This window comes from Trichechus manatus, unplaced genomic scaffold (assembly GCF_000243295.1).
Source record: "Trichechus manatus latirostris isolate Lorelei unplaced genomic scaffold, TriManLat1.0 scaffold00073, whole genome shotgun sequence".
In the NCBI taxonomy this organism is placed as follows: domain Eukaryota; kingdom Metazoa; phylum Chordata; class Mammalia; order Sirenia; family Trichechidae; genus Trichechus; species Trichechus manatus.
This window is the reverse complement of record NW_004444009.1, coordinates 13,044,904-13,059,092: the sequence shown is the minus strand read 5'-3', so window position 1 is coordinate 13,059,092 and position 14,189 is coordinate 13,044,904. Positions and strand designations below refer to the sequence as shown.

The following is a 14,189-nucleotide window of genomic DNA, read 5'->3' as shown; positions in this document are numbered from 1 at the left end:
TTCAGAGACATCACATTGCTTTGTCTTTGTCGAGCAGAGAGTATGATGATGGGGTGGGAAGATGTGGGTTAGAGGCCCTAGGAGTCGAAGAACTCTTAGGGAGGAGTTCTGTTGATTTATTGATTAGCTGTGTACACATCTGGGTTAAATGTTTTCCACCTGGAAGCCCTCATGATAACCAGGAACTCGGTGGTAGGTATAAAAAGAAAATGCAGGCTTTAATGGACCAGTACAGATGACAACCATGGCAAAGCTTATTCTACTTACGGTTGAATTGGTAATCAGAGACAGAGCTTCACTCTCACCTGATTTCTTTTTCTCTCCAGATCTGACATCATGAAGCAGTGTCCACACTACACCTCCAAGCCTTTCTATTCTCTTTCATTGTCATGTAGGATTTTGATTTTAATCTTAGAAATCAATAGAGAGATAACTCAGGTTTGTCATACATAAACTCATTTAGTTTATTGCAAGGTAGTCATTGTAAAGCACAAAAGAAAGATCTCACGACATTCTTTTTAGAGTTGGAGAATCAGAATTAACAATTATAATCACAATATTAATTCAATTGTTAAAGTCCCAATCTTTAGATTTCAGGCATTTGCCTTTTACAAGTGGTCTTAGGAGGAAGGCTTGACCATGGCTCAAACTCAGCAGAGGTCTTTCATAACTAGGGTCCGAGGTCAGCAGCAGTGGGCAGAAACTCAACTGTTGAGAGGGTGATACTTTGTCTCTGCCTTCTCTCAGTGCGTGAGCAGAAATTCAGGGTTTATATGTGAATTCTTTACCTTGGCTTCATAAATAAGGGCCAGTGTGACATCAAAGACTATTATGTTATGTCTTCTCTCCAGGGTTAGAGATTAGCCAAATGTCACTTCTTTTCTTCAAGGTTAGAGATGGGGAGGTTGTTTAGATTTATGTCTTAAGGTTAGTTTACAAAGATTAACTATGTTACATTTTCTTTTATCATAGCTTACTTGGCAAAGTCAACTTCAAGTTTGTTTACATTCTTTACATACTTCAGATGCTTCTATGTCTAAGTTCAGATATTTTCTAAATAACTTTCTATTGACGTTTTGTTGTTGTTGTTAGCTGCTGTTGACTTGATTTTTGATTTATAGTGACCCCCATGTGACAAAGTAGAACTGCCCCATAGGGTTTTCTAGGCTGTAATCTTTAAAGGAATTATCTTAGGTTTTTGACTCATTTTGAATTAGTTTTTGTGCATGGTGTGAGATACGGGTCTTGCTTCATTTTTTCACAGATGGATATCCAGTTATGCCAGCACCATTTGTTAAAGAGACTGTCTTTTTCCCATTTAACAGACTTTGGGCCTTTGTCAAATATCAGCTGCTCATGGGTGGATGAATTTATGTCTGGATTCTCAATTCTGTTCCATTGGTCTATGACTCTCTTGTTGCACCAGTACCAGGCTGTTTTGACTACTGTGGTGGTATAATAGGTTTTAAAATCAGGTAGTGTGAGGCCTCCCACTTTGTTCTTCTTCTTCAGTAGTACTTTACTTACCTGGGCCTCTTCCCTTTCCATATGAAGTTGGTAATTTTTTTTTCCATCTCATTAAAAAATGCTGTTGGAATTTGGATCAGTATTGCATTGTATCTGTAGATTGCTTTGGGTAGAATTGACATTTTCACAATTTTTGAGTCTTCCTATCCATGAGCAAGGTATGTTTTTCCACTTATGCAGGTGTCTTTTGGTTTCTTGCAGTAGTATTGTGTAGTTTTCTTTGTATAGGTCTTTTACATCTCTGGTTAGGTTTATTCTCAAGTACTTTATCTTCTTGGGGGCTATTGTAAATAGTATTGATTTGGTGATTTCCTCTTCGAAGTTCTCTTTGTTGGTGTAGAGGAATCCAACTGATTTTTGTATGGTTATCTTGTATCCTGATACTTTGCTGAAATCCTCTATTAGTTCCAGTAGTTTTCTTGTGGATTCTTTGGGGTTTTCTGTGTATAAGATCATATCATCTGCAAATAGAGGTACGTTTACTTCTTCCTTACCAATCTGGATGCCCTTTATTTCTTTTTCTAGCCTAATTGTTCTGGCTAGGACCTCCAGCACAATGTTGAATAAGAGTGGTGATAAAGGGCATCCTAGTCTCGTTTTATTTTATGGGCCTGTCTAATCTTTGGCTGAAGGGTGAACCTCAGGAGTGACTTCATTACTGAGCTAAAAGGGTGTCTGGGGGCCATACTCTCGGGGTTTCTCCAGTCTCTTTCAAGCCAGTAAGTCATGTCTTTTTGGGGGAGTTAGAATTTTGTTCTACATTTTTCTCCAGCTCTGTCCGGGACCCTCTACCATGATCCCTGTCAGAACATTTGGTGGTGGTAGCCAGGCACCATTAGTTGTGCTGGACTGAGTCTGGTGGAAGCTGTGGTAGTTGTGGTCCGTTAGTCCTTTGGACTAATCTTTCCCTTGTGTCTTTAGTTTTCTTCATTCTCCCTTGCTTCTGATGGGATGAGACCAGTAAGAGGGTGCCCATTTTTGACTAAGGGAATGGAAGGACATTTACTAAAAGCCTGCTTTTGGCATGACCCAAACAAAGTGCCACTGGGGTTGTAACAATCTATGCCTAACAGAATGGCACCCAAGGTTTCAGAACTAGATTCTACAGGTATAGACAATTGACACAGAGTATAATGTTTTTTCTTTCTCTCTTAGGTCTAACCCTTCTGCTGAATTCTCAGCTGGGTAAGTCATTGACTCCATGTTCTACCTCTGACATAATCTTTTCCCACTATAAACCTCAATGCCCTATAAATTACTTCTATGAAAAATCTCTGCTTTACGTATTATACAGGATTGATTTATATACCAATATTACTTGCAATATATCAAGAGATAAACCATACCACTGAAAGAGAGATAGGTTTAACTTTGGGGTGACCTACTATTTCAGATTGGGTGTCACTTCTGTTCTTCTGTGTGACCGTCTGAGAGTTATAATCTTGTGTTTATTGAGCTTCATAGGACTACTGGCCGTCTTTCCTCAGAAAGCTCCTAGGCTTATCCAGGGGTCCCAAATAAATCTGTCAAAGTTAAAAATAATCAATTCCAGGTCATTGACCAGTCCTGAAGTTAAAATCTTGGAATTCATCTGCAAGACTGTTCATACTAACCACTCCCACCCAGAGATCAGGCACCAGAGACACAGGGAGGGAAACAGAAGCAGGGCCAAAATCTGCAGCACATTTCACTGTCCCCTAAATCAGGCCACTGTCCTTACTCCTTACTCTCCACAGGTTCTACCTACTTTCTGACATGCTACTTCACCAACTGGGCCCAGTACCGGCCAGGCACTGGGCACATCAATCCTGATGACATCAACCCGTCTCTGTACTCACCTGATCTATGCCTTTGCTGGGATGCACAACAATGAGATCACCACCACTCAGTGGAAAGATGTGACTCTCTATCAAGCTTTCAGTGGCCTGAAAAACAAGTAAGAGAAGAGGGAGACATCTAATTTGGTATCTCCTAGGTCAGGACTTTTAAAACATTAATGTGCAAACAAGTCACCTAGGGATCTTCTTAAAATGCAGATTCAGATACAGCGGATTTGAGATGAAGAAAAAGCTGCATTTTTAACAAGCTCTTAGATGGTGCTGATTCTTCTGGTCCAGGAACTACACTTTAAGTGACAAGGATATAGATAACATAGCATTGTTGTTATTAGATGCTGTTGAATCAGTTCCAACTCATAGAGATCCTATGTACAACAGAATGAAACACTGCCTGGTCATGTGCCATCCTCACAATCATTGCCTGTTTTTCCCACCATAAACCTCAAATCTCTGTAGGTTACCCATATGCAAATTATCAGGTTCATATATAATATGTGATTTATTTATATTCCAATATTACTTTTTGAAAAACCATATCTAGAGATAAACAATACTAGGGAAAGAGATTTGCTCTCTGCTTTATAGACAGATGAGTTTTACTTTAGGGGAACCTACTGTTTTGGATTAGTAGATATTAAAAAATATATATTGGTTCTGTTTCCTCCTTTCTCTGACAATATCTTTTTTATGACCTAGGAAACTATAAGCCATCATAGCTTCTCGCCGTAGGGAGTAGGAGGCAAAGAATATTAAAAATCAGATACAATTGAACCCAAATATCTATTTTAATAGAGTTTTATTTTTGTGTAAAAAAAAGCCCTCTGGTGTTCTTTAATTTCCGATTTCACTCAGGCTAGTCATATCTAGGAGAATAAAGTTACAATTCATTGCTATCTTCAATAGTGATACTATCTTGAATGCAGCTACTGGAATTTAAATTATGAGACCTAACTGGAGACAAACCCCTTAGAGTGGTGTTTCTTGAAGTATGGCCCTTTGACCACTTGCATCAGAATCACATTGGGCACCTGATAAAAATGCCAATTATTCCGTCTAACTGAATCAGAGTCTCTGGGGGAGAGGCTATAAACCTGAAATTTTAACGTCCTCCTGCCACTGTGATGCTTGCACATAATTCTTACATACATTGATGTTTGAAAACCACTATTCCAAAAAGAGTGTGTAATTCCAAGCCAATTAATCTATGTCAAGCCAATTAATTTATTGTCACAGAGGCTGATAAAATAATTATGCCCAAGTAACATTACCATTTCATCTGATGAAATAGAATAAAAGGCAATTATGCTTAAGTTAAAAAATATTGTCAATCATTCATTTAAAAAAAAGTTCCATAATTTAAATTTCCTTAAGAAAACTTGAGTGCTTTTATGATGATAATGACACAAAGACTTTATAAAGAAAATTTTCAGCAGTTGAGGAAAATTGTTCTATAGCCCACCTTATCAAGGCAGCAGGCCTGATTCTAAAGCAATGTTATTTTAAACAAACGAATGCATATAAATTTTGAAATTTCCGTTTTTTTAAACCTCTGTTTTACAGGAATAGCCAGCTGAAAACTCTCCTGGCCATTAGAGGCTGGAACTTTGGAACTGCCCTGTAAGTACTCTATCAGAGAGCCATTTGCTATTGAAAGCAGTAGCCTATTGTGAGCCCTGTCCCTTTAGACTTCACAGTCTAAGAACATTAAGGATGCACATTAAACAAATATGCTAATTTTTGCTTAATATGATCCTCAATATGAAATTGAACAGAATCTCAATATGAAGTAGAACACAATTTATTTTATATGTTTATATTCGGATAGATATTCTGGGACCCCATCCACAGAGGTTTAGTTACTGAGATTCCAAAGCAACCTCTTCTTAAGGTATTTCAAAAGCAGAAACCCTGAGGAAGGTGTTATAGAACTTCTCCTATTTACATTTTGGGAGAAGAAAAAGTCATGTAGACCTTTTGGAGGTTATAGGAACTTGGGGGACTATTTGGAGAGAGAACACAGAGAGCTGAATTAACCAAGTGTTCAAAGCAACAAGTGCAGCTTGGGAGAAAGATCAGAGTTGGGTGGATAATGAAATAGAGGGAACATAAGGCAGCATAGCTGGGAAGAGTAGTGTTACCAAGTAAGGACAGGAGAAACCAAGAACATGCTTTAATCTGACCTGTGGGTCCCAGTGAATGGCTCCGAGGCAGAAATTGCAGAGTTTGAGCTAGAGCCATGGAATAGAGTGGCTCAGGAAATGTGGTACCTGGAGAACATCTACCATAGGGGCCAGTGAGGGAAGCACGTGTCCCAGGAGGGCTGATTGCAGAGAATCAGGCCTGGAGGATAAAAAAAGAAGGGATGCTTCTGGACAGACTATGCAGCAAAAGAGCAAGCTCTGAGAATAAATCTGAGGAATGACAATGATGAATTCACGGTAAGCTGAAAGTTTCTAGATCGAAAGAAGTAATACAGTTACTTGCTTCTCTAAGAACCCTGAACATGCAGCCTCATGGAAATGTAGTGAAGTGAGGAAGCCAGTGGTCTCAACAAGCTTAGTATCAGCTTAAGACGGGGCACAAGACATCATATCAATTGAGAGCAACCTGGGTCCCCAGGGGAAGGTCAGAGGCACAGACAGGTGTGTGCCATGAACATATGGATAACATCAACAGTAACAAGACACCTGGCTGCACTGAGCGTCTCTTCCTCCCTCCTGTCCTTCTCCCAGATTCACTGCTATGGTTTCCACTCCTGAGAACTGAAAGACTTTCATTGCCTCAGTCATCAAATTCCTGTGTCAGTATGAGTTTGACAGGCTGGACTTTGACTAGGAGTATCCTGGCTCTCGTGGGAGCCCTCCTCAGGATAAGCACCTCTTCACCCTCCTGGTGCAGGTGAGGGGGGAAGTAACAATCTTTAGGCCAAGAAAGTCCACGGTCTATTCTTTTCAAGATGAATCTGGGGTTTCCAGAGTAAAACTAAATTGTAATTTAGAATTATAGAATCCTAGCATTGCAAAGATTTTTAGAGATCATGCATTCATTCAACACGCCTTTAATAATGATGGTGACAGTAATAACTGGCAATGTGTTTACTATGTGCCCGGCAGTATATTCCATGATATTTTATAAACCATAACTCATTTCATCTTCACATAACTATGACATAGGTACTATAGTTATCATAATCTTTATTTTACAAAAGAGGAAACTAGGTACAGAGAAGTTAAGTAACTTGCCCAACATCACTTAACTAGTAGATGTCAGAACTACCCATGCAGTTTAATTACAGAGTCCATTACTTCTAATCATTACACCAGACTGTCTATTATTACTTAGCACTTACTCTTCGCCAGACACTGGGTTAGGTGTGGGGGTAAGGATAAGAATAAGATACACTGTCCTTGGCTTTCAGGAGCACACAGTCTAAGGTGGAAGACCGAAAAACAACCAACAATTACAGTACCTTTTGATAAGGGCCATGATAGAAGTATGCAGAGTATAAAAGCAGCACAGATCGAAGGTACCTCATGCTACTCTGGGGCAGGATCAGGAAGCACTTCCTAGAGAAACTGACACTTGAGCTCAGTTTTGAAAGAAACTGTGTTAACCAATTAAGTGAAGGAGGGGACCTGCACAAATGACTTACAGACATGTACGGACAAATTGGTGAGTGACGGATGACGAGGCTGCATAGATGGCCAGAATCAGAGCATGTGGGGCCTTGTATATTATGTTATGAAACTTGCAAATTAGGTAACTGTAAATCAGATTCATGTTATCTGTCCTATCTATTTTGTAAGGAAGTAGAGAGACTAAAGTAAGATAAAATGTGTGAAAGTACTTTGAAAAAGAAAACATTATACAAACATATGTTTACTGTTATTTAGGGAGCTGAAAGCAGCTTCTTAGATGCCCTACTGTACTTTATTACTCCACAGGAAATGCATCAAGCTTTTAAGCAGGAAACCAAGCAGGTCAACAAGTCCAGGCTGATGATCACCACTGCGGTAGCTGCTGGCATCTCTAACATCCATCTGGCTATGAGATCCCCCAGCTGTCCCAGTGAGTGATGTACCTTATCCTCAAACTCCTGTAGGCATCACTTATACAAGGCACACTTGTCCTTGTTCTGTCTTGCTGTTTAGGGACTTTGCTTAGGAAGCTTTGGAAGTGGTATCTTTTGCCTGAATGGGTGTAGGAAATAACCATCACAAATGATTTTAAATCCTTTATCCCACCTCAGGTACCTGAACTACATCCATGACATGACCTATGACTTCCATGGTTCCTGGGAGAGCAACACTGGAGAGAACAGCCCCTTCTACAAGTATCCCGGTGACACTGGCAGCAACGCCTCCCTCATTGTGGTGAGCCCCTGCCCAGATTCACATGCAGACCAGGGATGTTGTTGTAAATTACATGGAGATTCAGGGATAAAAATCAACATAAATTCTGCAAATGTCTCATTTGGATAATTATCCTCCTAAGTGGCCTATCATATCGCATTAACTATAATTTTACCAAAGTATTTGGAAAAAACACTAATTATTCCATCTGTCATTAACCTCATCAATTTTACCAGTTAACGCAGAGGAATAGCATAACTAAGCATCGGGCCATCGGCTGGGGTGGGGGTGCCTCTAGCTAACCCACTGCCATTGCAGGAATATGCCATGAACTACTGGAAGAATAATGGACCCCCAGCCGAGAAGCTCATCATTGGATTCTCAACCTATGGACACACCTGTATCCTGAGCAACCCCTCCAATACCAGCATTGGTGCACCCACCTCTGATGTTGGTCCTGCTGGGCCCTACACCAGGCAGGCTGGATTCTGGGCATACTATGAGGTAGGTGAAGGAACCCTGGTGGTGCAATGGTTAAGTGCTTGGCTACTAAACCAAAGGTTGGAAGTTTGAACCAACCCAGCGGCTCTATGGGAGAAAGACCTGGCAATCTGTTCCCATAAAGATAACAGCCTAGGAAACGCTATGAGGCAGTTCTACTCGGTCATGTGGGATCACGATAAGTCGAAATCGACTCAACAGCACCTAACAACAATAACAACATGAGGTAGGAAGATTGGGCTGCTTAGTGTTCTGTGAATTTCATGCATGATGCTGGCCAGTAGGCTTATAGCTAGAATTTGCAGAAATCTTGAAGGCTCATTCTGTCTCCTACCTACCCGCTTTAAATCCAGAGCATCACTCCAATAAGAAACCATGGTGGCACAGGGGTTAAACGCTTGGTTGCTAACTGAAAGGTCAACGGTTCGAACCCACTAGCCGCTCCATGGGAGAAAGATGTGGCAATACGCTTCCGTAAAGATTGCAGCCTTGGAAATCCTATGGGTGGTTCTACTGTATCCTACAGGGTCACTATGAGTTGGAATCGACTTGACTGCAATGGGAGGAGGATCACTCCAATGCTTAAAGTGTCTAAATAACTTGTTATTTTACTGAATTCAATATGAAAAATACTTAATAATGTGCAATATCCCTTCAAGCAAAAGAGCACACACTTAAAGTCATTTATATTAGCACACAAAGGAATAAAATAAATATATCTCTCATATTACTGTGGGCTTCAAAGATGAAACACTAAGAGTAGGGACAACATGAGAGTATTTGAAAAGCAAATTGATCTCCTTTACTGCAGATAAAAACTCAGTCAGAAAACTGAGGAAAACCTCAATTGGAGACACGAAAGAAAAAAAAATCAAAGAGCAAGTGTATGTTTTTTCTTTCAAAGGAGTTATATTTAACAGATTTTAATTTCTTGACTTTTTAAAGATCTATACTTTTCTGAAAAATGGAGCCACTCAGGAACGGGATGCCCCTCAGGATGTGCCTTATGCCTATCAGGGCAATGAGTGAGTTGGTTATGACAACGACAAGAGCTTCAATATCAAGGTAAGGTCAGCCCCTCAGACATGGTGAAGTCCCAGCCCTGAGCCCCAGGAAATAAATTGACTTCTGGTGTCTTCTTTGCTTGAACAGGCTCAATGGCTTAAGCAGAGCAACTTTGGAGGCACCAAGATCTGGGCCATTGGCCTGGATGACTTCACTGGTAATTTCTGCAGCCAGAGCAAGCTCCCCCTGATCTCCATCCTGAAGAATGCTCTTGGCTTGCAGAGTGCAAGTAGGTGACAGCAGGGGATGCCCAGGACATAGAATTGCTCCTTCTCCAACTCAAAAGACAGTCCTCATTGTTCCCACCCCCATTGCCTGGGGAAATTCTGTTCATCTTCCTCACTGCTCTCATGCAACTAGAGACAGGTGCTGCATTCAACCCCTACCTCTGAACCTCCATGATAAGAACTTTGTGCTCTTATGGGAAACCAGCTTCACTTGAATAGGTTTTCTAGGTCAGTTAAGTCTTAAAGATGTAGAAGAGCCTCAAGAAATCAATGCCCATGGAAGGCTCTCTAACCTTCAATATAAGCATCTGCTTCCCTACAAAATCTCTTGTTAAAATTCTCTCTCAGCCCTTCTGGAGGAGATTTAAGAAGAAATCCTCACCTATGCTCACATATTTCTGATCTGTAATTCAGGGTAAGTACCAACTCCCTAAATTTTTTCCAGCAGTCTCAGAAATTTCCTCTTAGAGCTCGTTTGCTCACCACTTATACCCAGATCCTAGAAAAGTGTTTTGCACATACTGGGTGTTCAGTACATATTTTTTGAATGATTTAGACAGTATCAAGGGAAAAAAAGAACTTCTTTTATATAAAGCCAGGCTGGCTTGAAATCATAGCTTTTTTTTTTTTTTTAATTCCTAAGTATGGAGCCCTGAGTTTCAAGGATCCAGAATCTAACTGCACCCCAACTCCAGTTCCCTATCTCCCTCCAGATCTCTTCACGTTTGGGCAAAGCTCTGAGCCTCTACTGGGCTCACCAGTCTGTTCTTTGTGTTGTATGTTTCAGGTTGCACCCCACCAGCTCAGCCCATTGCCCCAATAACACTTTCTCCCAGCAGTGGAAGCAGAAGTGGGAGCGGAAGTGGGAGTGGAAGCAGCAGCTCTGGAGGCAGCTATGGGGGCAGTGGATTCTGGGCTGGCAAAGCCAATGGACTGTTCCCTGTGGCTAGTAAAAGAAATGCCTTCTGGCACTGCCTGAATGGAATCACATACCAGCAACACTGCCAGGCTGGGTTTGTCTTTGACATCAGCTGTGATTGCTGCAACTGGGCATAAACCTGACCTGCACCTCCATTCCCTACACTTCTCAAAAGTCTCCTTTGCTTAAGACGTCTTACTCTTACCTAAAGTTCTGCAATAAAACCCAACAGTAAAACCATGAGTGTCATTGGTTTTATGTGATTTGGTCGGTGTTATGGATTGAATTGTGTCCCCCAAAAGTGTGTTTTGGGGTCCTGGCCCCTATATCTGTGGATGTAATCCCATTTGGAAATAGGATTTTCTTTGCTGTGTTAATAAGGTCATGCCAGTGTAGGATGTGTCCTAAACCTAATCACTTCTGAGTTATAAAAAAAGTAGATTAGACACAGAGACAGTGAAACACAAATAGGGGCAGGGGATAGATACCACATGAAGATCTCCAAGGAACCAAGGAAAACTGGGACTACAGAAGCTGAAAGAGACAAGAATTTTCCCCCAGAACAGACAGCAAGAGATCTTTCCCTTAAAGCTAGTGCCTTGAATTTGGACTTCTAGCTTCCTGAGCTGTGACAAAATAAATTTTTTGTTTTTTTAAGCTACCCACTTGTGGTACTTGTACTACAGAGCACTAGGAAACTAAGGTAGAAACCTTCTCTAGATGTGAAAATACAGGTCATACACATAGGGGTAAAGTGACAAAGGAGAGCGTGGGATGAAGTGATAGAGCCAACAGCCCCACAGACTTCTATCTGCCTGAGTTGATCTGCATGAAGGTTAGTCTGTGAGGAGGAAATGTTAGAATGTTTGGCTCATGGATGGAATGAAGACCTGAAGAGGATAGGTCTGTAGTCTTGTGACTGTCCTCAGAGAGGAGCCAGAGTGATTCTGTAAGACCTGGGGGCACAGGCAGTGTGCCTGGCTTGCCCAAGGATGGGGAGGCCAGGTCATTATTTCCACATGGCAGCTTTGGGAAGATCTGTGTAGTGGACTCCTTTTAGGGTATCTGCCCAGCCCATGGGCCAATAATGTCCCTTTCTTGGGAGATTGCCCCAACCTCTGGGTAGTCACCAGCTGCTGTGTTCGTACTGCATGATCCCCATCCCTTGGGTTGACTGATTGACTGGGGTGGACATCAGACTCTAGAGGGCCAATCAGATTACCACTTCCTTGAAATTTGCATTTGAGACCAAGGAATTGCCTGTCAATCCTGAGAGTGGCTGGGTCTGTATTGAGGCCATATTTGCCGTGAGGTCTGAGGAGGAGGAAAAGCTGTTTGGATGCAGAACAAGAAGACTAAAACAGAAGTGCAGAGAAAAGCCACCATATGAGGATGGACAGAGAAAGAACACTTACCAATGGCTTTCAGACTGCTGATTCTAGTTCCTTCCTAAGGCCAGATGCATTTTTGCCTTTGGCTTCTGTGAAACAACCTTATAATCATATAACAAATTCCCCTGTGCTGCTTAAGCTTCCTCAAGTTTGTTTCACTTGTTAGCAACTGAAGAGACCCTAGCTGGTATAATCAGAAAATAATGGCTAATATTTTTTTCTGGTATGCTTACTATGGTGCCAGACTCTGTTCTAAGCATTTTGCATGTATTTCCTTCATTTAATCCTCACAGCAACCTTCTCAGGTGAGGCACAGAGGGGTTAGGAAACCTGCTTAACATCACACAGTTTGTAAGTTGCAGAGCCAGGTTCAAACCCCAGGAGTTTAGCTCCAGAGTTCAGTCTTAACTATTATGTTTTACAGCCTGCCTTGACATAGACATTCTCGCAGAAGGTGACGGCACTGGTGACAGAGTGAGGCAAACACAGCTTTCTGCATAATGACTATTCATCCATTAACTCACAATATTTATTATTTATTATGTGCCAGATAATGTTCTAAGGGGCACAGTGGTGGTTCAGAAGTAGAATTCTCACTTCCCACACAGCAGACCTGGGTTTGACTTCCAGCCAATGCACCTCATGCGCAGCCACCACCCATCTGTCAGTAAAGGACTGTGTGTTGCTGTGATACTGAACAGATTTCAGTGGAGCCTCCAGATTAAGACAGACTAGGAAGATAGGCCTGGTGATCTTTTCAAAAATCAGTCGGTGAACACCTTATGGATTACAATGGTCCGATTCGCAGCCAATCATGGGGATGGCACAGAACCGGGCAATGTTTCATCCTGTTATACATAGGACCACCATCAGTTAGGGGCTGACTCAACGGCAGCTACCAACAGCAATAACCAAAAACCCAGACCAAACCCATTGCCATCAAGTTGATTCTGACTCATACAACAATAAAGTCCTAGGAAATGAAGACAAAGTGGTAAATAAGACAAAGACTGCACTCTCATGGAGATTATACTTCACTGGTGGGGGAATTAGACAATAAATAAGCAAAGAAATGAGTAAAATGAAACAGTGATAGAAAGTGACCAGAGAGGAGGCTACTTTAGCTTTAACAGTTCAAGAAGTCCCTCTCAAAGGTCCCATACGAACTGGGCCTTGACATTGAAGAAGAGCCAGCCATCTTTACCTCTGGGAAAAGAGTATTTCAGACAAAAGATGCAGCAAGTACAGTCCTTATGATGGAAATGAATTTGACGTGTTGGTAAAAAAAAAAAAAAAGACTAGCATTACCACAAGCACAAAAAAGAAACAGGCAGGGGTCAGATCAGGGAAGAACACATGCAGCATTTCTCAAGCTGAAACAACTGAAGAAAAAACTCAAGCTTTGATTTGCAATATTGAAGGATTCTACAGGGAAAATATTGAACAATGCAGGAAGCATCAAAAGAAGATAGAAGGAATACACACAGTACCAAAAAAATAGATTGACGTTCACTCATTTCAGGAGGTGGCATATGATTAAGAACCCATGGTACTAAAGGAAGAAGTCCAAGCTGCACTGAAGGCATTGGCGAAAAACAAGGCTCCAGGAATTAACAGACTACCAGCTGAGATGTTTCAACAAACAGATGCAGCGCTACAAGTGCTCACTCATCTGTGCCAAGAAATTTGGAAGACAGCTACCAGACCAACTGACTGGAAGAGATCCATATTTGTGCCCATTCCAAAGAAAAGTTATCCAGGGCACAGCAAACAGGGCACTACAGACGGAAGCACCACGTCGTCCCTCCACAGCAAAGACTTGAAAAACTAAGTAAAACAGAGACAAATGTCAATCCTGGAACCCTAAGCGTCGAATGAAGAGTTAAAGAACTCAACCAAGCACCAAATGGAATAAGAAACGGACAGACAACAGACAGCGAGGAGAGATACGGACTGGAGATCACCTATCAGCTAACAAGGCGTGGATTCACCATCTTGGACTCATCAGCCACTGAGATCGGTGAACAGGTAGTACGGGAGGGCAGCTTCACAGAGCTCCCAGCAGGAGACAGAACACCAGGTAACCAGAGATACACACTTTCCCACTCCTTACCCTTCTTCCCCCTGCTCAGCCTCTGCCGCTTCCCGGTGGGCCACAGTCACTCAGCTGGGGAGGTGCTGACTCCATGCCGCTTGGATTTGCCCACACTTGCTGGCTCCTTCAATGACATTTTTTGTTGGTGTTGCTACTTTTTTTGGCTTCTTTTTGTTTCTTCTCTCTCTCACCTCCTTCCCTTCCTTTCTCTCAAACACCTGGCTCCGTGTGCCATCTCTGCTTCTTCTTGACAGGCTGTGAAGCACTGCTTGGC

General features: G+C 41.8%; 1 protein-coding gene across 1 annotated transcript; it reads left to right on the top strand.

Moving 5' to 3' along the window:
* Positions 1-244: 244 nt before the first annotated feature.
* On the top strand, positions 245-10,566 carry CHIA (chitinase acidic). The gene is given in 14 exon segments (XM_012556678.1): positions 245-268; position 675; positions 2,683-2,712; positions 3,264-3,351; positions 3,353-3,463; positions 4,926-4,982; positions 6,098-6,263; positions 7,310-7,400; positions 7,403-7,433; positions 7,615-7,738; positions 8,036-8,221; positions 9,164-9,283; positions 9,371-9,512; positions 10,298-10,566. Coding segments are annotated over 14 exon segments (1,440 nt in total).
* The last annotated feature ends 3,623 nt before the right edge of the window (positions 10,567-14,189 follow it).